Source organism: Ctenopharyngodon idella, chromosome 13 (assembly GCF_019924925.1).
Source record: "Ctenopharyngodon idella isolate HZGC_01 chromosome 13, HZGC01, whole genome shotgun sequence".
Taxonomy (NCBI): Eukaryota; Metazoa; Chordata; class Actinopteri; order Cypriniformes; family Xenocyprididae; genus Ctenopharyngodon; species Ctenopharyngodon idella.
In genome coordinates, this window is record NC_067232.1 from 36,576,414 (window position 1) to 36,602,565 (window position 26,152).

Sequence of the window (26,152 nt, forward strand, 5' to 3'; positions counted from 1 at the left end):
TATCCCAAATGTGATTTTGAATGTTATGCAGTTTTAGTCTAACAAACGCTACTGACATTGCTAACACTGGTTACAGCACCTTTAATTCATGTATATTTAGAAATTATCAACTTTTTGGTAATTCAGTTGTTCAAACATCTACAATGTGTGCATTCATTTATATAAAAACATCAGATTAAGTGAATATTGTGCTTATAAATTGGCCACGCCCTTTACAATTTGTCCCATTGGAATTATAAGGTTCTATCTGCATTACGAGTAGTATTTGAGATATTGAACTTCACAGTTTTTGCATTTCATTCGACTGCGAAGATAGAACCTTTTTGTTTTCTAAATAAAAAGTCCCAAAATGTACACAACATAAAAAAAATAAATAAAAAATAAAAAAAAACATCACATAATGTAAATAAGTTGTCACAGAATAAGAATATATGTGAATAACTCAATTTTGACAAAAATGTCAGATAGAACCTTATAATTCCAAGGGGGAAATAATTGTGGAGGTTATGTGGTGATTTATTCTACAAATCTGGTGTTAGAATCTGATCAATTTATATCATTCCAACTTTTTCAACAGTTTTCCAAGGGCTGCAGACAGCAAAGCTTCATGTACCTCACAGTTTAACTATATAATATGTGATTAATCTGACATATCATACAATAATTTAACAAAGGTTTCAGTACAGTGACACATGTAAAAAAGTATTATTAATGTTATATGATTGGTACACAATCGTGCGCACGATTTACTAATCCGTTCCCTTGATTTATAAACTGTGCGCATGATTTAGCATATCGAGGGAACGAATTAGTAAATCGTGCACACGATTTAGCCTACTGTTTTTTTTTCCCCTACATGTCATGTGCGGGGCTCCATACAATAGAGCTGTATCAGTTTGAAAAGAAAGGAATGATTCAGCAACACTGAGAAGATCTTGACAAGCAATCTGTATAAAATGTCAGTGCTGATACAGAGTCGTTTGGTGAGACCTTAAACGAGAAGTCTAAAATACAGGCTTTTAAATTATCCTGTCAAAAGTAAGGATTCTTTTTTTTTTTTTTTTTTTTTTTTTTTTTTTACAGAAGACTTAGCAAGAGGATAAAAACAGCACTCATGGTCTACATAAACACAATCAGAGAGTGACAGGACATCTTAGCGATTGTTCCCTGAACCAGCTTGAAAGAATTATTGATTTCTTTATTTTATACAAAATTGGAAAAGCCTGACAGCTGCCTAAATGACTCTGCCTGAGTTTAAGAGAAGACGGCTCTCGATGCTCAGAAATTGCTAAATGGTGTGGTTTTATTGTGCATTTTTATTAGCCCAGGAGAAAAGTATAAGTGTTTACAAATCACATTCAATGTTAGTTACAACCAACTTGTTTGTGTGTGTGTGTGTGTGTGCGTGGCCATGCTATGCAGACCAACAAAATCTGACTCCAAAATGTATGAATGATTATAAACTATTTGGTTCCATATTTCATGTTGATTTGGCCAAAAAGGAGGCTATTTACTAACATGAAGTCCTAGAAAAACGTACCTGTGTTAACAAAAGCAAATGTGACATAAAACGCAATCGTAACCATGACATTTTAGCTTGTTTTTGAACTCTTCTCTTTGAGTTCTTTTACCGTGACTCATCTTTCACTGGATTCGTACCCGAGCTCTTCACATCGCAAGTACAATTCTGTACCAGCTGAGCTACCGAGCAAGCTTGTTATGTCAGTAAAACTGAACATATGGAGCTGGGTAAGTGATGAAAACTCCAAAATATGTTAGTTTACAACTCATGCACTATAGTAAAAAGTGTTTTGAGGTCATATCATTATTGTGCAAGGAGCCATGTGAAAACAAGTCTTTATTAATCCATAATCTGGCCCTGTAATCATATAATTATTTGTGAAAACGATTAAAAGTGCTTGCTGTTTTACTGCATCTAGTGTTCATTACTGTTAGAAATTGCAGTGATATGTACGTATTGGTAGGTATTTTGCAAAAATGTTGACACAGGTACGTTTTTCCAATGAGCCTGTGTTGGCATATTTACTAGAAAATAATTCGAATGCACAGCAGCAATAAAATGAACTGCAAAAATAGTGAAAAAAATAAATAAAATAAATAGATAAAACAAATGAACATTGGTTACAACATCCCAAACTAGTGAAACACTTTTACTTTTACTTGTAATTAACGAGTCTTCACCTTGCATATCAAATAAGCAAGTTGTTTTTTTTTCTGCACTCATACTGCTGTTTGACATCTCAAGACAAGTCATTTAATTTCAGAAATATCATTTTCATTTTCACCACAGATACTATGCATAGTCCTATACCTGAAAAAACTACAAATGAAAAACCTCTTAACCTTTACCACTGCCCCATATCAAAACAAAAAAATTGAATAGACCATAAACCGACACACTTCATAAACAACAAAAAGGCTACAAATCTCTAGTGCCTGTGACTATAAAATATTTTTCAGCCAGCTGTGTGATGGTGTTGACTCCATCCATGGTGCATGTGCTTCTCATTTTATAAAAAGAGACATATATAATGTACACATCACAAAAACAAATATTGGTTTACAATAACAAATTTGGTTTAAAAGTCTAAATCTATTCAACAATGGCTGTAGTTGAAATGATGGCTCTTCTGATTGGATATATATATATATATATATATATATATATATATATATATATATAAATATAAAAATCACCCTGGTGGAAAGTGCACCGCAGCAGTAGCATAATTTTGGGCCTGAGATATAACATATTTGAGCTAATATGATAGGCAGCACTAAATATTTTATCTAAAGCAATTCAAGGACAGGAGCAAAGAATCTGATTGAATTTCATACATTATGTCAACTTCAGTATGAAGTTATATTTTCTAGTAAATGGCGTGGTGCGGTGAGTCTTCTTGTCGGTAAATGGCCTCTTTTTTTTTTTTAGATGGACAATAAACATTATCCAGGTCAGATCAACATGACAAAATGCTATTGGTTTGTAAGCAAACTGATATCTATTACTAAAACATTAAATGGCCTTAAATCTGAGTTTATCAGCATTCAGTACATGTTGTGGAACATGACCTTCTTGTCTCAGACCATATGCTATGACAGAGACAAAGATCAAGACTGCATTTTTATGACCTTCTGAGGTCTTAACATTCTGTTCTGAGCAGAGTTATAAAAAAAAAAAAAAAAAAAACTTTTAAATAATGTCTTTACATCTGACAGACACTGTACTATCCTAGATAGTACTATCCAACTATCAAGAGAGGCATACCTAAAGTGGTTTGCGAAACGCCGCACCTTTAAAATAAGAAAACATTTCCTGGATTATAATGCATCATGATTGTCCCAAAGCCTGGTTAATGTGCATAAAGACTTCATCCTAGTCTTTAAGATTGTACATTTTAATATTAGAAACAGTGCTAATAGTATAAGTTAGATGGCAAATATATATTCTTTTAAGCTTAATTTATGATTTTTGATAATCTGGATTTTTTTTTTTTTTTTTTTTTTTTAATACAGATCACAGTTCTCCCATGATTCTGAAAACAAAACATTAGACAACTAAAGAAAATAACATGCAATTTACTTGAGGTTCTGATTTAATGTTATGTTCTATTTAATGTTATAAATGAGTCTTTATAAATGTCTAAAATGTTATAAAAAATATTCATTAAAAAAATTGTTGAAATGAATGAAGACTTCCAGAGTTTTTGAACAAATCTCTATCAAATACATTTTAAAAGTCACTGGTCAGCACCTACTGGCATAAAAATGTAATACAATCTTTATTTGAAGCGTGACATTAGTTTCAAAGGTCATTTACTCATTTTGATTGCTGCTGCCAAATCAGTGTATATCTGGCCAGGGTCTGCTAAATTTTGGCAGATGTGCATCATTGTTGCGAGGTGGTACTTTCCTTTTTACACTGGGATTATTTACCTCACATTATGTTTCTTGGGTCTGCGCTATTTCCTTCAAAGCAAACAAAACACCTTTATTTGTTGCTTAGTGACCGTTGTGTTGAAGTAAGCCAGGAATGCGCAGGTGCTGTTCAATTTGCCTATATTTAATATATTGACTTATGAGTTGAGTATGTTTGCTAAATCTGCACAGATTACATAAACTTAAATAACCCGCCAAATTGCCTAGTGTTTTGATATCGTTACTGATATCGTTTGATTTTTACCTGCATTTTACAGGTGTTCATTTTAAACCCTGTCATTATGAAATTAATTACGTTGTGGTTATGACAATATAGTATAGTAGAGCTCAACTAAAGTTGAATTCGTCTGCAAAATGGTTTGTAGCGTTATACAAGTTGTATTTAAAATAAAAAGTATCGGTGGAAATAGGCTAACGACGTTAAGTCAAAACAAGTCAGCCATGTCAGACTTACTAACAGTCCCAAGCTTTACATATCAATACTTGTGCCAATTAAATGAATTACAGATTCTTACATTAAGGCATGTGGGCAGACCTTCAGTCGTGCATTCACTCTTTCCAGGCGTGTAAAAAAAATCTCATCGGATCCACGCGCATGGTTACTTCCGCTCATGCCCTTCCAGTCATAGCGACGCTTGCATTTGGTGCAAGAAGATATTTAAATATGCTAGATATAATGAATGTTAAAATTAAAGAGGAGATGGTGGTCTATCAGAGACGAAAGAAAACATCCTTCTTTATATTATTGTGTACCTCTGTGTGGTAATTCAACGAGATACGCGGAGATACACGATCTTTCAATCTTTCTCCTGTTGATTCTGTGGTTCAGGCTCAGCGGTGATCCACAGGGATCTCTTTATTCATACAAAACACTTACAAGTGTGTAATATACATTTCCCAATTTTGTTCTGACAGCTGGGAGACTAAATGGCTCAAAAACAGCCTTCTCTTTCTGCGTGGAACATCACTCTACCCTCATCAAGATCTATTGTTTGCTATTGTCAACCAGAAGTATCAATCCTCATCAGAGGATATAAATAAGAATGGGAATATATGGTCTCAGTGTATGCTTTAGTAACTTTATTTATTATTGCTAACTGTTTGTATTATTTAGTAGCCAATGTAATGCATATAATTTTCAGTGTTTGTATTTCCCCTGTGAGTTTCTATTAATTACTGCATTTATTTAGTTCAAGTGAGATGAGTAAAGAGCATCTGTTGCATAAATCATTATCTGTCTGGTGTCTATAAGCAGCACAAATATTTTACTACGGGCAAAACAAAACATAGCTATATTAAACTTTTTGTGTTAGCTACAGTTAAAAATGTAAATTAATCACAATCTTTTTACAGCCCTTGTTTTTTTTGTTTTGTTTTTTTTTCATCTAAAAAGATAATTGATACAAAGAAAACGTAAAATATGTAGTGATCATATTGATGGAGCAATTGATGTAGGTAAGTGAAAATATGCGCCTATCACAGGGCAAACGTATAAATGTTCACAAGGCATTTTATGCAAACAACTCTAATCGTAGTTGTAACTATATTTACAGTAGGCATCATTGCCATTGTATATGTGTATGCTCCGCTGTTGGCCAGAGAACTGGCCCCCCGACTGAGCCTGGTTTCTCCCAAGGTTTTTTGTTTTCTCCATTTTAACACCTGTTTGCCACCTGATTGTCATCTGTTGGAGTTTGGGTTTCTTGCCACCGTCGCCTTTGGCTTGCTTAGTTGGAGACACTTGACATTTGATATTTAACAATGTTTTGATCTGCCTGCATCGACACCATTGTATGCGAACTGAACTGGATGATGACATCACTGTTTACTCCAGTGCTGATATAGATAAATTAACTAAATTAATAACTCTTGATTCTTACAAGGGAATGAATCAATACTGAATTTACTTAAGCTGGACAATGACACTGTTTTCTTTAAGAGCTGCTGTGCAGCCAAAAATTATTAGTTATCACTGTAAAGCTCCTTTGACACAAAATTACAGTGCAACATTAGCCTATACTATTTAAATGCCAGTAATGCCAAGTGGGCATTTTTTTTTTATATTGACAGCATATTGACACTTGTTTTATATTGACACTTGTTGAATTTGGAGAAATCCAAAAAAAAGATTAAACACACTTGCTACAGACACACCCCAAAGCAGAGGCGTTACAGCGTTGTCAGCGGCACTGAGCGGAGTCGTGGAATAAGCTGAAAATGCAGACGTCAGGGCACTTTCTGCTTCCTCTGTTGACGCTCATGCAGTGTTTTATTTCTTTATCGCAAATGAAGCAGTTTAGATGTAATATTTCTCAGATAAACAGAAGTCTAAATTTTACATGCAGCAACCAGACTTTTTGTACTGCTTAATACAACGCCAGTATGCACAAAATTAAAGTACAACATTAGCCTATACTATTTAAATGCCAGTAATGCCAAGTGGGGTCTATACTTTTTTATCAGTTTTATTTTGATAAACATTACAGAATATAACTTTAAGATTACATGAAAAGAGCTTTTACTATAAAAAAAAAACAAAAAAAAAACTGATTTGTGAGCATTACTGAAGGTCTGTTAAATATGGACTACTGAACAGATATGTAGAAGTTTATTTTAAAATCAAAATGTATAAATAAATCTTTGTTTAAAAAAAATAAATAAATAAATAATTGCATTTTTACAACACTATGTACACTTTGTACATGTGTCTTATCGGGTAATCAAAAGTCCTACACACACTTTCAGACTTGAACACTTGGGCTAAACACCAGAAATACATCATGTAGACAAGTGGTCAAGTGCAATGTCCGCAATTATGGGTATTGGGACTGGCCCACCTATTTATTATGTGATGAGTCACATGAAAGCTGATATATAATCATGTGATTTACTAAATGAATGATATTACTCTCACCTGTGGAAAGCTTGTGTATTACTCTCCCTGAGGAAGGCTTACGCTGAAATGCATAGGAGAGCTATCTTAACGTTTTGTATATAGCCATGTGACAATTAAATCTTTTTAATTAATAAGAGTGCCAGGGCTATTTAGCTTTCTCCCCCTTTATTTTTACTTTTAAAGACCTTTACACACAGTGGAAGAATACACTTGCCAGTCCTGTGTGAAGTTGTAAATACATTTGCACACAGTTCAGTAAAGAAAAAGAGTGACTAACTGAATATTTGTACATACAAAGCATAAAAATACATTGCATACAAATATTGAGATAAATATTCATTGCAATTATTCTGGGATAGACTATCACATGAAGGATGCAGGTGATGCTGCCCTAGAATTTGGGCAAAAGAAATTACCATTTGAAGGAAATTTCACATCAAGAGCATGTTTATGATGCTTTAAAATGCAGTCTAGATAGTTAGCTCACTGGGTTTTAGAACAGAGACTTTCTGTTCAGCAAAAGCAGAAAAAAATGCACAATGTGAGATAAATTAAAGTCACATCTTTTCATCATAAGATCAAAGAGAAAACATTTGGCCAGGAGTAAAAATATACTGGTTGTGACATGGCTGGGAATTTATGCGTATGATAGTCAAGTCTGTTTATGATGGTGGCCAACAGGTACTTTCAATTTACTGGCATGTCACTAAGATTTTACAGTAGTCTATCATCTGTATGACTAATTATACACATCCAGTTCCAGAGGGATGGATTTTATAAATGTAATGTTTTTTTGTTGTTGTTGTTTTCCCACAGCAATGTAGGATCTGAATGTTTTACAAATTTAGCTGCTTTGGGAAAGCAGTTTGCTGCAGAATTCCATGGATACCAAGATATCATGTTCTAAAAATCAGTTAAATCAGCTCAAAACAAGAGACATTATGTGTTCAAAATCTTGTGCCACCATTAGGGTTGGAATTAAGGCTCCAAAACAATTAGGGCTCAAAAAAAAAAAAAAAATCACAATATGTTTTTGCTCTGAAAATCACTAAAACAAGGATTTTGTTCTCTTTATCTGAGAAACATTTCAACTAAACACTATTGCCAAGCTGATTATAAAAAATAATCAATGAATGTTTTAACACTAAATAAACACAAGGAATATGAATATAAAATACATTCAAATATTAAAAAAAAAAAAAAAAAAACATAATAAAACAGCTTTTTCTATCTACTCTATTGTTCTACTATAGTAGCTACTATATCTGCAGGGCGATGCAAATGAATCCTTGAATCAGAGATTTAGAAATTTACTAAAATCCTTTCTACTCATTCACAGAACTCTGTTGCCATTTTTGATTATGATGTTTAAATCAGATATGTGATACATCAAAGACGTGATGCATACAATACAAATATACAGTACCATTTGAAAGTTTGGGGTCAGTAAGATTTTGTGTTTGTTTGATTTAGTAAATACTTTTATTCTGCAATGATGCATTAAATTAATCAAAAGTAGTATAATATCAAAGACTTTTACGCACACACACACACGCAAAATAAATGAATAAATGTTACTCTTTTGAATCCTGAATAAAATATGTAATGGTTTTAACAAAAAAAATAAAATAAAATAAAAAAATAAGCAGAACAACTGTTTTTAACATTGATAATAATTAGAAATATCTCTTGAGCATCAAATCAGTATATTAAAATGATTTCTGAAGGTTAATGTGACACTGAAGACTGGAATAATGATGCTGAAAATTTCAGTCATTTTAATAATATTTCACAATATTACTGTTTCTACTGTACATAAGAGAGTTCTTTCAAAAACATTAATAAAATGTTACCAATCCCAAACTTTTAAATCGTAGTATGGTAAATACTTGATGTATCATCCAGCTCTAGTCACAAAGCTAAATATCTAAAATGCAAACAGTGTTATAATGTTACATCATTTTACAGTAATTTCAAGATCTGCAAGTAAACTCAATTAGGCCACACATACTGTACACAAACATTTCCAACATTAAAATCTGCCATGGAAAGATGCAACACATGGGGAGCTCCTGTTTACTCTAATATGTTATTTTAACTGTCTTCATTTGATCTTGATTTAGTAACAAAAGCATGAGTCACTCTCGCGGTGTGTGTTGAGGTCATGCTGGATTGTATTAACCGTCACTCTTGCCATAGAGCTGAAGATGTGTGGCTGAACCTAATCAATTCTGGAGACGCAGTAATAGCGAGAGACAACCAGGGCAAGAGGTTGACAATTATGCAAACACTGTGGACTGCAATGCAAATGTCCTCACAAATTATCTTTAAGATTATTTTTGACATTTATGCAAGGTCCCATTTAATTATGTCTTGGAGGCTATTCAAAAGCATATCATGTTTTGTTTTGGCAGATTAAAAATGGACCATAAGCTTGTTTTGTGTTCAATTGTATATTCATATGACTTGGAGTCAGCTTTGGGTTTCAATTTAGATTTAAATTACAGACGTACCTTCTCTGGATCCACCGCTGTTATGACCCACACGCAGTGTGCGTTATTCTCGTACTGGACAGGATAATTTGGAGATGTTATGATGCCTTTGGGGCCCCGCAGATTAGAGCCACAGGTCCTAGCTGTTGAGAGGGATAAAACAGTACAACAAAGTGAATGTAGGCCCTGTTTACACCCTATATTAAAGGGATAGTTCACCAAAAAAAAAAAAAGAAAAGAAAAAAAAAGAAAGAAAATTCTGTCATCATTTACTCACCCTCAAGTTGTTCCAAACCTGTATAAATTTCTGGTTACACTTTAGTATGGGGAACACATTCACTATTAACTATGACTTTTCCCTCAATAAACTCCTAATTTACTGCTTATTAATAGTTAGTAAGTTAGTTATTAAATTTAGGCATTGGGTAGGACTAAGAATGTAGAATAAGGTCATGTAGTACTAAGTACTAATAAGTACTAATAAACAGCCAGTATTCTAGTAATATGCAAGCTAATAAGCAACTAGTTAAAATACCCTAAAATAAAGTGTTACTGAATTTCTTTCTTCAGCTGAACACAAAAGAAGATATTTTGAAGAATGTCGGTAACCAAACAGTTGATAAGCCCCATTGACTTCCATAGTTTTTTTTTTTTTTTTTTTTTTTTCTTCCATACTATGGAAGTCAATGGAGTCCATAAACTGTTTGGTTACCCATATTCCTCAAAATATCTTCTTTTGTGTTCAGCAGAATAACTTGAGGGTGAGTAAATGACAGAATTTTCATTTTTGGGTGAACTTCCCCTTTAAAATGCGTTTTGGTAGATCCAAACACAAGAGGACGACTCTAAATAAATACGGGTGTAAACGGGGTCTAAAATGTTTTGAGCTTGTCCAGTTTCAACCACTTCAAGAGGTAGTCGAAAAACACATTCGACCGGATTGCTTTCGTAGCGTAGACACTCATGTGGTCGAATGTGTTCGAACAGCCACAAAAGACCACCTACTCTCCGCCTACTGATCTAATGCGTAAACCAGGGGTGTCCAAACCTTTTTAAAAGGGGGCCAGATTCGATGTTGTGGACACATCTGGGGGCCGGTTCCTTTTCTATTATATATATATATATATATATATATATATATATATATATATATATTACATGTTTTGCTTCTTGAAAACATGACAGATTTGACAAAAGCTTGAGCTGACAGTAGAGTACCTTGAGATAGGACACAGATGTGAATTTAATACACAGACAATATCTGTAAAACTTTTAACAACCACGTTTTTAAAGGGTGACATTTAAACATTTCTGAGTTAGAACTCTATTCTTATTTAAATTAAAAAGTACTCTAATTAGATCACGGCAGGTAAAACCCACACATGGCACCGGTAAAAAGTAAAAATATTGTTTTTATATCTAGAATGGTTTTATGGCATTTAGTCTATAAACACATTTAATATAAATACGAATGCACAAAACTGCAAGTTTATGACAAAAAAAAATTGTCTGTAATTTGGCCTTTATTACATTTAATACATGTCTACATTAAAAATTAAATAAAATGAGATATTAACCTACATTTCCGACAAAATACCACAGTTACAGTAAACCCATGATAAATGTTGTTGAATTGTTGGTTGAAAGGTAGTCTAACTGGGTCAGCTCAATGTTTCTCCTGATTTGCATGTTAGTGTTGTTGATTAAGTCAGCGCTGTTTCAACTAGCTTTAAACTGAATTAAATCACAGAGAGATCTGCAGTTTGTACCTGAGACTTTTAATGTTACGACGAACTCGAACACGCTGTTTAGTGGTCGTGTGATCGAGACACTCAGCAAGTAAACACATTTGTGAGCTTGTGAGTTGTGCCCTGCACGGTATGCACAAGTAGCGCTGTTTCGCCGAGTAACCCCAGAGTGCAGTCTGGACAATTGGGGCGGGGCGACACATTAACCTACACCCAATTTAATTGGTTTATAATACAGCAGAGCCTATAGAGTACCTCAGGGATGACGTGTTTTTGTAGGCCAACCCGGAAGTTAGGGGCGCACGAGTTCCCTCAATCGAAAGCCTATGCATTTTTCCCATAGACTTTCGGAAAATCGCAAAAAATAAACTCTGTGTTTAACAAAGGTTTATGACACTTACACGTTTTGTCTATCAAGATAATCTTTACAAGTTAACACAACATTTATACATTTTGAAGCCTAAATAAAGTCATCAGATATAAAAAGCTAACAGTAGGCTATAAACGGACTACAGCACACCATGGTCGCGGATCAAAGTCACCACCACCAAGCTTCCTCAAACTTTATTTAAAAAACAACTTTATTTAAAAACATGCTCGCTGATTATGATCTGTGCTGTGTATGAATACTTATCCACTTTTTCATGAGATATGCTGTCCAAATATCCTGTTTGTCATGAGGACGTCTAAAGTCCCCGCCAAAGGAAGTAGTCCCTTTTAGCAATTTGTTAGCAACCACCGTTTTTAAGACACAATAAAGGTTTAAAAAAAAAAAAATCACAAGCGGGTTATAACTGGTGTGTTTTATGTCATAGATCAAAACGTGAAAATATTTAGAGGCTTTGTTAACCACAGACCTTATTTCAGGTGATTTAGCAAAAATCCATTTAAAAAACCCATTGACTTCGGGGCAATGGAACCGGAAGTCCTAAAATGCTGACTCGCTTCCGGGTTTTGCCTACAAAAACACGTCATCCCTGAGGTACTCTACTGCCGTAGACGCTTGGGGCATGCACATTCATTTTTGTGCTAACTTTAGGAATGATCTAAGCTGTTTGACCGTACTACATAAATAATAAGTGCTAACCATGGAGATTTCAGTTACGACCAATTGACTGTTCGCGAAGACTCGCCCCCTTTAGTTACTGTTGCTATGTCCGACAAGCCATAGCGCACTCGCCACACAAGTTCTCACGCAGTGAAAAATACAATGCGGTGCAAAGAGGAAGCTGACAACGCGTCGACAGACAAGGCAGAGCAGGTTACTTTTGATATGAAACAAAGTCTCAAATGTTGTCATTTTTAAAGAAATTTAAACAATAAATACTGTTTTGCGGCTCTTTAATGTGCCGTGACAGATCGCTGTAGCGCCTCGGATCAAGCGGCTCATGAACCGATCATCTCTTCTTACTAGTTAATTTATATCATCAAATAAACATGAATGAACCACATTTCAACCACAGAAAGACGTCAGTATATCATTTTTCAAGTTCAAGTCCACTAACATTAATCTACTAACTCCCCTGACTGCTTTGTCAGACAAAATGGCGGATTCTGTGTTATGATTGGTTAGATCGCCTGTCAATCATACTCCCGGCGAAGGGTCAAATTGGCTAATGTTTTGATGAATTTAAGATGAATCAGGTAGATGAAGTTAGTGTACTGTACGCTTGGTACGGCATCTCCGGGTTCTTCAGGCAGAAAATCGCTGTCTAATATACTGCTAAATCTGGGGAACGAATTCTTAATTCGTGGCCACGATATATAGAGCCAGGACTACATCAAGTGAAATAAAGTCAAATTTATTTGTATAACGCTTAAAACACATCGCTTCAAAGCAGCTTTACAAAAAGCCATATTGTCTATAAGCTTTAACATTGAGCAGTTTTAGGGCTGGGCGATATTATGAAATATGTTGCTGATATAAATGATACACTGTTTGAGATTTAGCTATATTGTATTTATTATTTTATCCAGCAGATAAATCAGTGCCACTTTTAGGACTGCATGAAATTATGACATTGCAAAGGAGAGATATTTTCTATAGGCCGATATAATTTCTAGACTATACTTTCTGCATGTCATGCAGGGCTCTGTATTTATACATCCATTTAGGCTTCTTCATATTTCTATTAGGATCGGCGGATGCACAAACTCGGGATTTTACACAAATGATGATAATTCACTGTATTTCAGTAATACATCGGATAAACCCAAAAGTGCGTTTGATTTTACATTTTAAAGCAAAATCACGCTGGCAAATAAGACAATAATAGGCTACCAATAGCCCACATGCCCTGACCATATTTTTGTGCATACAATAGAACCCTTGCAATGCTGGAAGAAAAAAAAAATAAATAAATACATCTTTGCATTTATTTTGTATGCAAAGATGTATTTTGAGATTTTTTTTATTATTATTAAAACAGATGTTATTATGTCAATCTATAGCAAATAGTATTATTTATGTGCTCAAGTATTTAAGCAATGAATGTTCATATCACTTCTCTGCTTGGTATTTTTTAATGTTATTACACAGATTTATAGCTGTATGTGATTTATTTTTTTTATAGTTATGCAGCTAGCCTATATGGCTATACAGTGAGTGTTAATTTGAAGCTATTTTCACTCGTATATACGCAGATTATAACACAATGCGGGGGTTGATAAATAAATAATTAGATTTTTAATACCACTTATTTAGGCCTACTATACAATAGGAACCTTTAAAAACTAGAACATAGGCCTACAGAACCAATAGGCCCACATATTTTATTAACAGGTAATCAAGGAAACATGAGTTTGCCATTAAACTTTTTATTAGCACTTTGTACCAAGTAATGTAACCACTGGACAACAAAACATCTCGTTAAAAAACGAAGAAAAAAACGGTCATGCTTTAAAATGTTAAATCAGCCGTTTGCGTTCGGGTTTGTCCGATGTCTTAGGCCTATTTAAATACATATGGAAATATGAAGAAGTCAAATGAATGAAGCGCTAAAGGTAAAACAGCTCTATTTAGCCTGAAGTACCCGGAGGTGGCGTCACCATGCGTTTGTTTGTAAACAATAACTTCATCTATTCTGTGCCTTAAGTATAATAAAACATTACCCAATAGATCCTAACTAAAATACTAAACAGATAATAAGATACAATTAGAGTTATCACTTAATATTTCTGTATTCCGTATACCAAATCATTCACAAAATCATACATAAAGGAATGTGCATGCTCAGGCTCGTTCGAAGTGTCTACCAATAAGATTTGCTGTATTACAAAGCAATGGAATTGGGGTGGGTGGGGCGACACGTGTCGCTCCGCCCCAATGTGTCGCCCCGCCCCATCATCCAGACTGCACTCTGGGGTACTTGGTTTCATTCCGCTTTTGGTGCGTTAATGTTTCCCTGGCCTAAAATCTAGTACTGCCACGTGTTGACATTGTAAAACTGCACGATTTGTAAATTATGCATGGCAGGCCACATATAATATATTTTAATAGAGAAGCTGCGGGCCGAAGTTTGGACACCCCTGGCGTAAACATTATGGGAAGTGCGCTAGCTAGATGGGATTTAAACTTTGTTGACTTGGAAGACCCAAGTTTGGTTTAAAGATGTAAAATTTACCAAGCACAATGTTCTCTCATCATTCCTGATTTCTAACATGCACTCACCGCGTTTGAAGAAATCAGGACAGAAGTGGTTGAAAGTGGACAAAAGAGGTGGATTAAAACCAGGTGTAAATGAGGATGTGTCTCCCTCATCTACTTGTGATCCGATTGACCGAAACGCATCTTAATACCAGGTGTAAACAGGCCCATAGTTTTAACAATTGTCATGTTTTTGTAGTCAACACACTATGAGTTATATGACAAAACATGTCACAGACATATAATCATCAGTATAAGAAATAAATGCAATTTAACTAGAATGTCATCACTACAGCTTTGTCATATGACCAGAGAAGCTTTTTAGGCAAAAGAAAGCCATGAATAATTCATAGAAGGCAATATCTGCAATGGCAATGCACTGTTATGGGATCAGTAAAAAAAGAAACAGAAAAGAAAAAATCATCCAAGCTGGTGAATGAGGAAAGATAAATGCTGATTGCTTGTAATTATTTGAGTGCTACAAAAATATAGATAAAATAATAGTGCAGTCTAATTAAAAAAAATGCCTATTTTTCTCAATATATGTGTGCTATTAAGAGTACTGTTTTTAGCTTAGCAAAATGTTAACGTTAAACTCAGTCTCAACTAACGATTGGTTCCAGTACAGGCATTCTGCTATACTAAGAAAGCAGTAATTCGACAAGCATAAAATAAGGGTAAACCATTTTTGTTAGTGTTTTGTTTGTTTTTTGTACTGAATAGATTAGAATGCACTATATATAACTGATATTTCTCTTGCTTAACCTTTTTTTTTTTTTCTTCACTGAGCTTCTCACAATGTATTATGGGATTGCCTTCTCCATGCAAGGCTGCCTTAAAATTTAGCCAACATGGTATCTTAGAAGGCAGCTTATAATGCTGTGCCTACGTCTGAGAACAGTCTGAGGCGAGAGTGCACCTATGATGCCTAAAATGCTTCCTACATACACAGCTCACTAGGTTTTTGAATAGATATTTCCATCCCGCCCCACACTAAAAACACTTCCTTTGAACACATCCAGCTCTCACGACATGAGCTAATCTATTTAAGGTCATGCCTCAGAATAACTCAACTCAATCATTGACAAATTCAGGGTATTTTTTTCCAACCCTATACTGTGCCAGGGTATTAACTGCTTCTCCCTTGTGTTTAGTCAGGGATTTTCTTTGACAGCTTAAAAGAGCAGCCCTGCTCCATTACTGTGGCTTCATTGGCTTCTCCACAGGGTACTAAGGAAGATTTGGATAGGTAGAGATTACGTAGCAGATATTCTCAAACAGGGAAATTGCTGGCTTCTTGACTGCAGAAAATACTGTGTGAAAATGAGTTCAGAATGTTTTCCAACCAAACACATCTACACACAGTAATGTCTCAGAAACATCAACCACCAAACTAGTATTTCCTGAAAAATAGCAGTGCTTGCAATGCAGCAAAATAAATTTTTTTTAAGTTTAGGGATTTTTTATGTTAAGGTTTTAGCTATTACTTCTGTGTATAGTAAATTGCTGTATTTATGTTATTGTCGGCTGTGCAAATGGTTAAATATATGCAAGGAAAACATACTTAAGTGCAAAGTAACAATTTTGGAAATCTTTAAGTGTAAAGTTTTCCCAAAAATATAAATAGATAAACCTAAGCATTAAATTATCTCCAAAACAGATTATGAAGGGAGTCTCTGTATGCAGGCTTAAATGGCTCAGGCTGAATCAACTGCAGAGGTTTAGTAGTCAGGGCTTTGGGAGAAAAAAAAAATCCTAAAAGAATGTTTGACGAATATCAGTACTGTGCTGCTGTGCAAACCCTGTCATAAATATAGCAATTTCCTTAAAGGTTTCCTTTTGCAGAGCGTACTGTTTGAAATCCACATAGAAGGAGTCACGTTTGAACAGGAACCTATAAAATAGTGTCTCTGGTTAAAGATGAGCTTTAAAAACATGAATAGCCGTGATGTGTCTGGCATGTACAATGACCACTTTCATGGTCTGTATACTTGCAAATTGATGTTATAAGTGCACCTTAATTATCAAAGTAGCAGTAAGTGATCAGATTGAGCTTCTCTTTTATTTACAAGTACTCTATAATTAACTCAAAATATCTCTTGAAATTCTCTTTAAGACCACCAGTAAAACGAAAAAAAAAAAAAAAAAAATTACAATTACAAGGCTAAAGGGTCTTTAACTTCCTGTTTTATACCATCACTCCCTTAACATACTGTACAACAGAAAGAAGGAAAGGAAGGCATTTAAGGCTTGTCTTTAAAAAGGTTATTTGGCACCGCTGAAACAAAAAGTGTCTGGATCAATCAGTGATTGGCGAGAATTGTGCGAGGAAATTGTCAAACATGGTTACTCCTCCGTCTGCCACTCTGACACACTGCCTTATTTCATTTTGATTAATGTCATTTGGAGGCCTGTGTCCTCTATGCCTTTCAAAACAGCCACACTCCAGGTCTCATCTTAAGGGTACATCTAGCCGCATGACCGCATGCATCTTACTGCATGAGATAGGTTTCTGGGATGTCAAAAAATAAAAAATAAAAATCAAAACATTACTTGCTTTTATTATGAAGAAGGCTGAATTGCATCATTCCTCAGGTCTCATGATGTGTTAAAGTCATGTCCGAATTATCATAATTAAGAGATTCCAAGTATAAAAACCTCTAATCAAATGTTACCGGATGCACTAGGCTCTCGATGTAGAGGATCATATATACAGTATTTGAAATAATGTAGCAACTGATGTAGAGTCTGACGATGTGAATAGTTCATTTACAAAACATTAACGAAGTAGAACAAATTCCATTGTGAATTTTGTGAAATTCGTTCATAAAATACTTTTACATAAAATATATTACATTGTAAAATGCAATATTAAAGTGTAACTTCGCTGATTTTCAACCCGCTTTGCATTGTTTCAATGTCAATAGTATTTGTAAATGAACAATGTTTACTTGTTCTCCGTGTTACCTGGACTGATACATTCACATTTATTCACTTTTGACATCTCAGGGGCTTTCGTTAAAACATCTTTGGTATCTTTTGGTACATAACCTCGCTTCCCTGAAATGAGGGAACAAGACGTTGTGTCATCTGATGCAGCTATGGGGAAACACCTGTCTCCTAGAAATACTGAAGCCTGATTGAATCACGCTATTGCCTATATAATGCGGTGCTAAACGGCATTTCCTCAGAAACTTTCGACAAAATAAGCCATTCATGGAAAACCCTGAGCATATGTAACACAGCATGAACCAACGAGAAGTTCACTCATTTCAGGAAACCAAGGTTACGTCAGTTTTCCTAACACATTATAAGTCATAGATAAAGTTAACTCAGTTAATATAAGTCAACTGGATTAGAATAAGGATGTATGAGCGGCACATCCTGCCGCCACAGCGACAGTGAGAAGGAAGCGGTGAATCCCGGTTCCTTAAACACAATATAGATCATAGATAACAATGTTAACTCAGTTAATAAAGGTCAACTGAAGTAGAATAATGCCGTATAAGCGGCACATCCAGCCTCCACAGTGAGAGTGAGAAGGAAGCTGTGAATCCCAGTTCCCTAACACAATATAAATCATAGATAAACAATAATTCTGTTAGTATGACCAAACCGAAGTAAAATAGCATTGTTCAAGCGGTGCCTCCAGCCGCTGCAGTGACAGAAAGTGAAGCGGTGAAAACGTCTCGGGTTACCTGTGTAACCCTGGTTCCCTGAATAGGGAACGAGACGCTACGTCATATGACGTAGCGTCGACAGTTCCCATGAAAGGGAACTGGTTCGCTAACACAGTATGAGACGTAGATAAACAAAACAATTCGGATTGACAGAGGGTTATTAACAGAGCAGTTATACTAAGAGTTTTGTTTATCACTGAAAATCGTATGTCTACTCTTTAAACAGCATTGCGGTAAAAATGGAGCGCTATGGCAACAGCTTTCTTGCCTGTACAAGACAACTGTTTGCTTCAAGAATTGGGAAAGGTATTACAATATATTCAGTTCCTGAGATATTTGGTTCCACTGGGTGGCACATGTATGAATATTTATGAATTTCCCCTCTTGCGGGCATGTCTTTGGGACAACGCGCAAACTGAAAATATTAGTCCACGCTTCTCAAATTGCAACTTGTTTAATTACTTTGAAAAGGTAATAAAGATTTAATGCCTAATAAAATGAATGTAAGCTATCCTAGTGTGATTATTCTGTCTCATCCTTGCTCATTTTGTAGATAGCCAGTATTTCCCAACCTCCACAAGCCCATCAATAAGGCTCAAGTACCCCTTATCAACACCATATTACATTTTTTTTCTCATATTATACTGGATATTATGTAGCATTAAAGTCACAAAGCTTTAACAAAGTAACAACAAAATCTTTCCACATATACTGTAGGTCTAGTGTATACTGTAGGTCTAAACCTGTATGACTTCTTCTGTGGAATACAAAAGATATTCTAAAAAACACTGGGACCCAAGCAATATTGGTTCCTAATGAGAAAAGATCCAATGTGATAGGTTTTATATATATATATATATATATATATATATATATATATAGGGCTGGGAAGCGATTAAAAATTTCAATCTAATTAATTACATGATGTGCAGATTAATTAATCTAATTAATCGCAAAGGTATCAAATTTGCCTGAGAAATTAAGTCATTATTGTGTAAAGCATCAAGTAGACATTAAAAAAAGTAGATTCAGAAAGAAATCTTGATTCAACAATACAATTGATTCAATTATTTGATTCAACATAGAATTTATTACACAAACTTTTGGACCACGTGGTTGAATAAATAATGACTGAATTTTAATTTTGGGGTGAACTACATCTTGATTTTTATTTTTTTATTTATTTTTTTTTTTTTGTATGAATATGGAAATATAAAATTGAAAGTAAAATATGGTCAACTGATGTTTTATGAATCATTTTCTTAGAGAAGTTAATTTATTGAAGGCTGCCAAGAAAGCTAGATTACTAAGTTTATTAAATTAATTCACAATATGTGCACTTTCATTATTAACGTCACAGGCACAATAGCGCTGTATGACTGATGTATCACTTTTATTTCCTTTTTTCCTTTTTTTTTATTCAAAATATTCACAAACTTGTTAACTATAGACTATCATGAACTATAGCTCTAAAGCACCCACGGAAAAACATGAGATATTCTCCATTCATTTTAACCAATAAAAAACGATTGCAGCTTTCAGAAGCGACATTCTTTTCATTTTTATAGTTCACTTGAGGAAGTTACTATGGCATTTTTTTAACGACGCATGTCGAGTGCGCATCAGTGTAATACATTAACGAGAGAGTGCATGTAACGTGCAGCACGAATCTCTCCACAAAACTCACACGCTCTCAAATATAGTGTCCTCAAGGCTCTACTCTGGCTCAGATATTACGTGTGCGCACTCGGTTATGGACGGTTCGGCTGTGGGCACCAACCAACAGAAACATAAATAGGCGCCTAATTGAATGTGATTTGTCGGTTAAATCATGTCAGTTGATTTATAATGCGCGATGGGTGCTGCCACCGCAGCCAAAGCACGAAAGTATGTTTGAATTTAGCAGTGAAGGTTCTGGTACCGGTGTTGTTGTACGCTTCAAAAGATTCAAATCGATCGCCTCTAATATCTTTATGGACTTTCTAACTGCATTCTATAGGCTATAACACGCAGTGAGATGTTGCCCTGCATTACATTCATCATCAGTCAACTGTATGAAATATCAGATGACCTATGTAGGTCTAGGGGCGGGGCAAGTGCGTTAAATGCATTACGGATTTTGACGTGTTATTTTTCCCATAATTAATTAATCTAATTACCGCTTTAAACTCCCAGCCCTAATATATTATATATATATATATATACACACACACACACACACACACACAAAATATATTATTTTATGTTCCACAGAAGTTCCAAATAAAGTCATACAGATTTGAAACAACATGAAGGTGACAGTTTTAAATTTTGGGTAGACTATCCCTTTAAGATGGTCCTACAAAAAATATATATCACGTTGTCTGTTTTTTGACCATAAGTTGCATTGTAGACATGGGTGAAAATCATTTTGAAAAACAACCTTCAAGTCATATGTTGTGTGAAAGCTTCCAAAACTTAATGATCCATAGCGGAGTGTTTATCATGTTTAACATTCTCAAATCTTATTCAGAGGTGTTTTTCTTATTTTACAAGTATAAATGATAAAGATATGTTGCACCATTTCTGATCTTCAACATTGTGAGGCAGGAACTGCCAAACTTTTTTGTCAGCCAAACTCAGTTGACCTAAAATATTTACTTGAAGTCCCCTGAGATTTTATGTAGAGATGCACCGATCGATCGGCTAGGGATTGGAATCGGCCGATTTTCTGCATGATTGGCCCGGATCGGTAACCGGCCAGTCAGTCTCAGGTCTTACTGATTCCAAGCCGATCCATTTTGTTGCCAGCAGCACAGGCCATACAGTCAACTGCACGTTCTCTCTCTCTCTCTTCTTTCTGACGGCAAAGTGATATACACCTGCATCCTCTCACTCACTCATTGGCATAATTTTACTATTTACTATTTGTTTAATTTACGCAGGTTTCGAGCTCACACCAAAAGCGCATGAACCACTGATCTATATAAGTATATCGCACACAAGCCGCTTCTCAGTCTCAACTCAAACTCAAAGTGGCATCAACACATAAACTTTATCTCCAGAGCTGCTCTGAGAGTCACTTCATGAGCATTTTACCTTTTCATTTGAGAAAAACTATTGTCATTTCATATACAGAGAAACTTCAAGTTCTTCACGGCAAACCATGAAGTTTGTCATTAATTTCAAAATAAAAGTTCAGTATAACTTGTGACAGAAATATATTAGGATACTGTATAGTACTATGTACTATTGTATTACTATTGTACAGTATAATGTATGTCTTAATATAATGCTGCTAATAATAATAACAACAACAACACAATTATTATTAAAACTTTATTTTTAAAGGAATAATCACACAATTTTTCTTCCTTGTTTTAATTTTAACAGTAGGGTTTATGTAAATTTAATTTGGTTACAAATAAATTAATGTTTTATGCTTTCATTTGATTGCCAGAAAGACTAAAGTACATAACACAGAATTTCTGAGAAAAAAAAAAAAAAAAACCATAGGGCCCTATTATTGTAAACAAATTAATAAATTAAGTTATTTTTTTTATTAATTCAATTACTTAGACATGTTTTTGATTAAATCATTCAAATGAAAAAAAAAAAAAAAAAAAGAAAAAAAAAAAACAGAATTTGGTAAAAATTCAAATGGAATATGAGGGGGAAGAAAAATAATAATAATTTATTTATATATATATATATATATATATATATATATATATATATGTTTATTCTATTGCATTTATTTGTGCTGTTGTTTGAAATTTATGTTTATTTTTTCTTATTTAATTACTGTCTTTTTACTTGTTTTTTTATGAAAATAAAATTTTGCATTGCAGAAAAGTACATTTGTCAATTAGAAAATTGGAATCGGCAAAAATCGGTATCGGCAGGTCACACTTACAAAAAATCGGAAATCGGAATCGGCCAAGAAAATTGCAATTGGTGCATTTCTAATGTTAAGATAATATTTCAATAATTTAACAACATTAATGTAACTCAAATTGAAAAGACAAGGAACGTTTCAAAACAATAAGTAGAATGACTGAATGCAAGATTACGTCAGTGTCTGTGCTCATTGTTTATTAAAACAAGGCTTTGGCACTTTTTGGCAAGTGAGAACAGCCTCCATGTATGTCCAGATCACACTGTGCCAGAACTACTGGTGACTGTAGTGAACAGTGACTTTGCATGATAATGAATATAATGTGGAAAGATCACAAGCAAAACAAAGATTAATTGGTGATAATGACATATGTATCATTTGCTAACATCCCAATTAATAATAATAATAATAATAATAATAAAAATATATTGAAGTAACTGCTTACCTATGTCTAAGGAGAATGTGTCATCAGAACAAAACATTTAGCAAAAGTTTATGAACTTGTGTATTCTTCATTTTTATTTTGTATTTTTCTTCAGTATGTAGCTCATGTAGTTAATTGTGCATTTACTATTGTGATTTGATGAACTTAATATAATGATAATGCTACATGTCATTATATTTTATCATTTGAGACAAAAAGGAAAACATAGTTTGGTGTTAATAAGGGTTACTTGCCTTACTGGCGGGGCTATCTACAAAATGAGCAAGAAATTAAGAATGACACAGCAGGGTAGCTTGCACACATTTCATTAGGCCACAGATTTGTTTGTGGAGGTTTATTTAAGTCATTGTTGTCAACACTGTGCAGTACCATATCACCAAATGACAACTAGGTAGCACAAGTAGGTAACTATTTAAATGAATTTTAAAGCTTCACAAGCTTTTTTTTTTATTTTTATTTTTTTTAAAAAAGCCAAAGACATCAAAGAGTCAAACCGTATTAGCTTAGACCAGGGGTCGGCAAGTAAGTTTGGCATCGGGCCAAAAAAATAAAAAAATATTCGCCAGAACATAATCAAAGGATAATTTAAGAAATTAATTGATGAAAAATGCAACTAGAATTGCCTGTGACAGACTGTTACAGTGTCTTTTGTAACTGGTATTGAGCTGTTACTCTGTGTTAAATCCTGTAGTAGGACAGTCATTAACAAAAAGCCACACACATTTGGGAGATGCAGAAAGGATAAAAATAACTCAAAAAATAATAGAGGACTTGAATAAGCCCATTAATGGCATGTTTGAGTCATGCTCTTAATGAACTATGTTTTATTTCCTCTTTCCATATTGTGAATAATAAATGTGTATCATTTTAATTTGCTTGTTACACAATGGAGCCTAACTTATTGTAATAATTATTTGACGTAGCCTACTTTTACACTCAGAATTATTCCTTGGCATCCTCACGTACTAAACTGCATTTTTTTTATTATTATTATTGTTTGCATGCTGGAGGTACGCTATTACGTTATGTGCAGAGTGATGTACACATTGAAGCTAGCTGGTGAGAGAAAATGGCACTATCAGAGGAAAGCTGACAGCAAAAATAGGGCATACAAAAAGGAATAATCAAGGAATTTTGCTGCCGTACCATGGGTGCAGCAGGCGCAATGATATTACGCAGCGCCTGTGACCACCTGCTTGCACAGGGAGCGTGCCTTGCAACCATGGAGGCATTTGTGAGAGACGCTGCGTAATATCATTGCGCTATGCTAAAAGTGGTACCGCCAGACCCGGAGATCGGCTGAATGGATTTGAAAACGGTAAAACTCAACTGTTTAACTCTAGGGGAGTTGGAAAATGAGCCTATTTTCAAAAAAAAAAAGTGGAGTGTTCCTTTAAGGACACGCCCACAACAGGGGAAATTCATGAATATTCATGCATGCCCAGTGGAACCAAATATCTCAGGAACTGAATATATTGTAACAACAGCAGTTTCTTTCAGTTTTCCCGTCCGTTTAGCTTAAAATACTGAGTTCATGGTAATCAAGTTTGAACTACAAACACAGAGGATTTTCTGATTATTTTCAGATGATTTTATGATTTTTTGCAGCCTTTAGCCACAGCCTACAACACGTTACATGCTAGATCTTTCACTGGAAACCAAAAGTAACTCACTTCCTCAACATTTATTCTTTGAATTCTTGCACCTGGGTATAGTCATTATGATTCATTATGATGACTAAAAGTTTCCAAAGAAGTATTTCCTACTAAGGCAATGCAGTATTTGACTCTGGTCAAGCATATCCAAAGCAGAATGGTGGGAGTGGCCTTGGAAGGCAACATGCCCAGCAGTGCGTTATGGGTGTTGAAGTTTTCCTACCTATTTGGCAAAAGTGATTTCTCTGTTTTCTCTAGTGGGGTAGCACCGATTTCAAATTTTATTTCACCTTTCTACTGTATAGGCAGTCAAGTTTTATTGAAAGCCCATTTTGCCAGCGGTGAAGTACCCCTTAAAGTACAAAGTTGTGAGACAAATGTGATTTAGTATAATAGGTAAATATCAAACATAGGTCTTGGAATAGAATGAACACTTGTTGATGTTATCATGGTTATGGCGGCATAATGAGAAGTAATTTTTGCAAAAGCTAGCAAACCTTTAATTAAACCTGTGACAGTGACAGTGCCTAAAAAAAGCAAACATCACTCCTCATTCTTCCTGATGAAATTAAAAGAACCAAAGAAAAATAGAAAATGGGAAAAAACAAAACAAAAACAAAAAAAAACTGTCATTTAAAAGCTGCTTCTGGATGCTAACTCATGCTGCAGTAATCTATGCACAACAGCTCTGTTCCAAAACCTAATAAGCTGCTCTTCTCTTTATTGCCTTCTAATTGATGCATCCTGAAATAGAACCTCATAAGTGACCGTTTTGCAATTTGTGGGATTTGACTCAATCGATTTCTACAGAGTGTGTTGTTAGGATCACAAAACTCTTCATATACAATAGCAATACAATACAATATTTTTAAACTATATTAATTACATTTTTTGGCATTTAATGAATTATAAACATTTTTAAATTTATAAATTAAACACTATGTTTTGACTGCCATCTTGGATCCCCCACAGCACTAAGATTGTCACAATGCATTGTAGAATATACAAATTCTGCTCATTTCTATGTCTTATTATGCTGACTGCCTTTTGGAACAGCTTTTGTGTTGGGAGCATTCCCATGATGCCTTTATATACTGTCGAGTAAGGAGCAGGGTGCACACCAGGTCTTGGAACAGGGCTGTAGTCGTCAATAAAATATCTTAAATGCATAATTCAAAAGCAGACATGTTCTTTGACATATTCACGTGTGCCAGTGAGGTCTTTGTTAAATCCGTGTGGCATAACCGTCCCTACGAATTGTGTGGTCTTACTCCCCACTGCCATGTGCTACACATCTCACTTAACAGGATCTGACAACATCCCTACAGAAAGTGTCTGAGCAGGGGAAAAGAGACCCATATTTGCACTTACTCCGACAGATAGGCCTGTGGTCACTCCAGGCCGCCAGGGTTTCAGTCACTCTCTGGCAAGTGATGCTCTTTGATCCCTGCAGTACGTAGCTGTCGTCACAGGAAAACTGGATGCTGGCGCCAACCCTGCAGAAGTTTAAATGACCATCAGCGAATGACCAGCAATATGAGTCACACCATCAGCCCCAGACCCTCTATGTCTCTGACGCATCCTTCTTTAGTTAGATGAAAGCTGTTTCTGTCAAACGTCTATAAACCGCTTGTCTCTTCTATTTTCAGAATCATTCACATGGTATTCCATTAAATACAGAACATGTAACAGCCCTTGGTTTTTTCTTTAAAGGCATTAGAAACCCACTTAGTAGCGGTGACCAAAGGTCTTA

General features: G+C 34.8%; 1 protein-coding gene across 3 annotated transcripts in view; it reads right to left on the reverse strand.

Annotated features, from left to right (window-relative positions):
* Positions 1-26,152, reverse strand: part of LOC127524842 (CUB and sushi domain-containing protein 1-like) — a 632,721-nt gene that overhangs the window by 179,924 nt on the left and 426,645 nt on the right. For all 3 annotated transcript variants that reach the window (XM_051916817.1, XM_051916816.1, XM_051916815.1), the window contains exons 9-10: positions 25,771-25,895; positions 9,370-9,491 (exon numbers count right to left, since the gene is read on the reverse strand). In XM_051916817.1, coding sequence (XP_051772777.1) covers positions 9,370-9,491; positions 25,771-25,895 — 247 coding nt within the window. The remainder of the gene's footprint in view (positions 1-9,369; positions 9,492-25,770; positions 25,896-26,152) is intronic.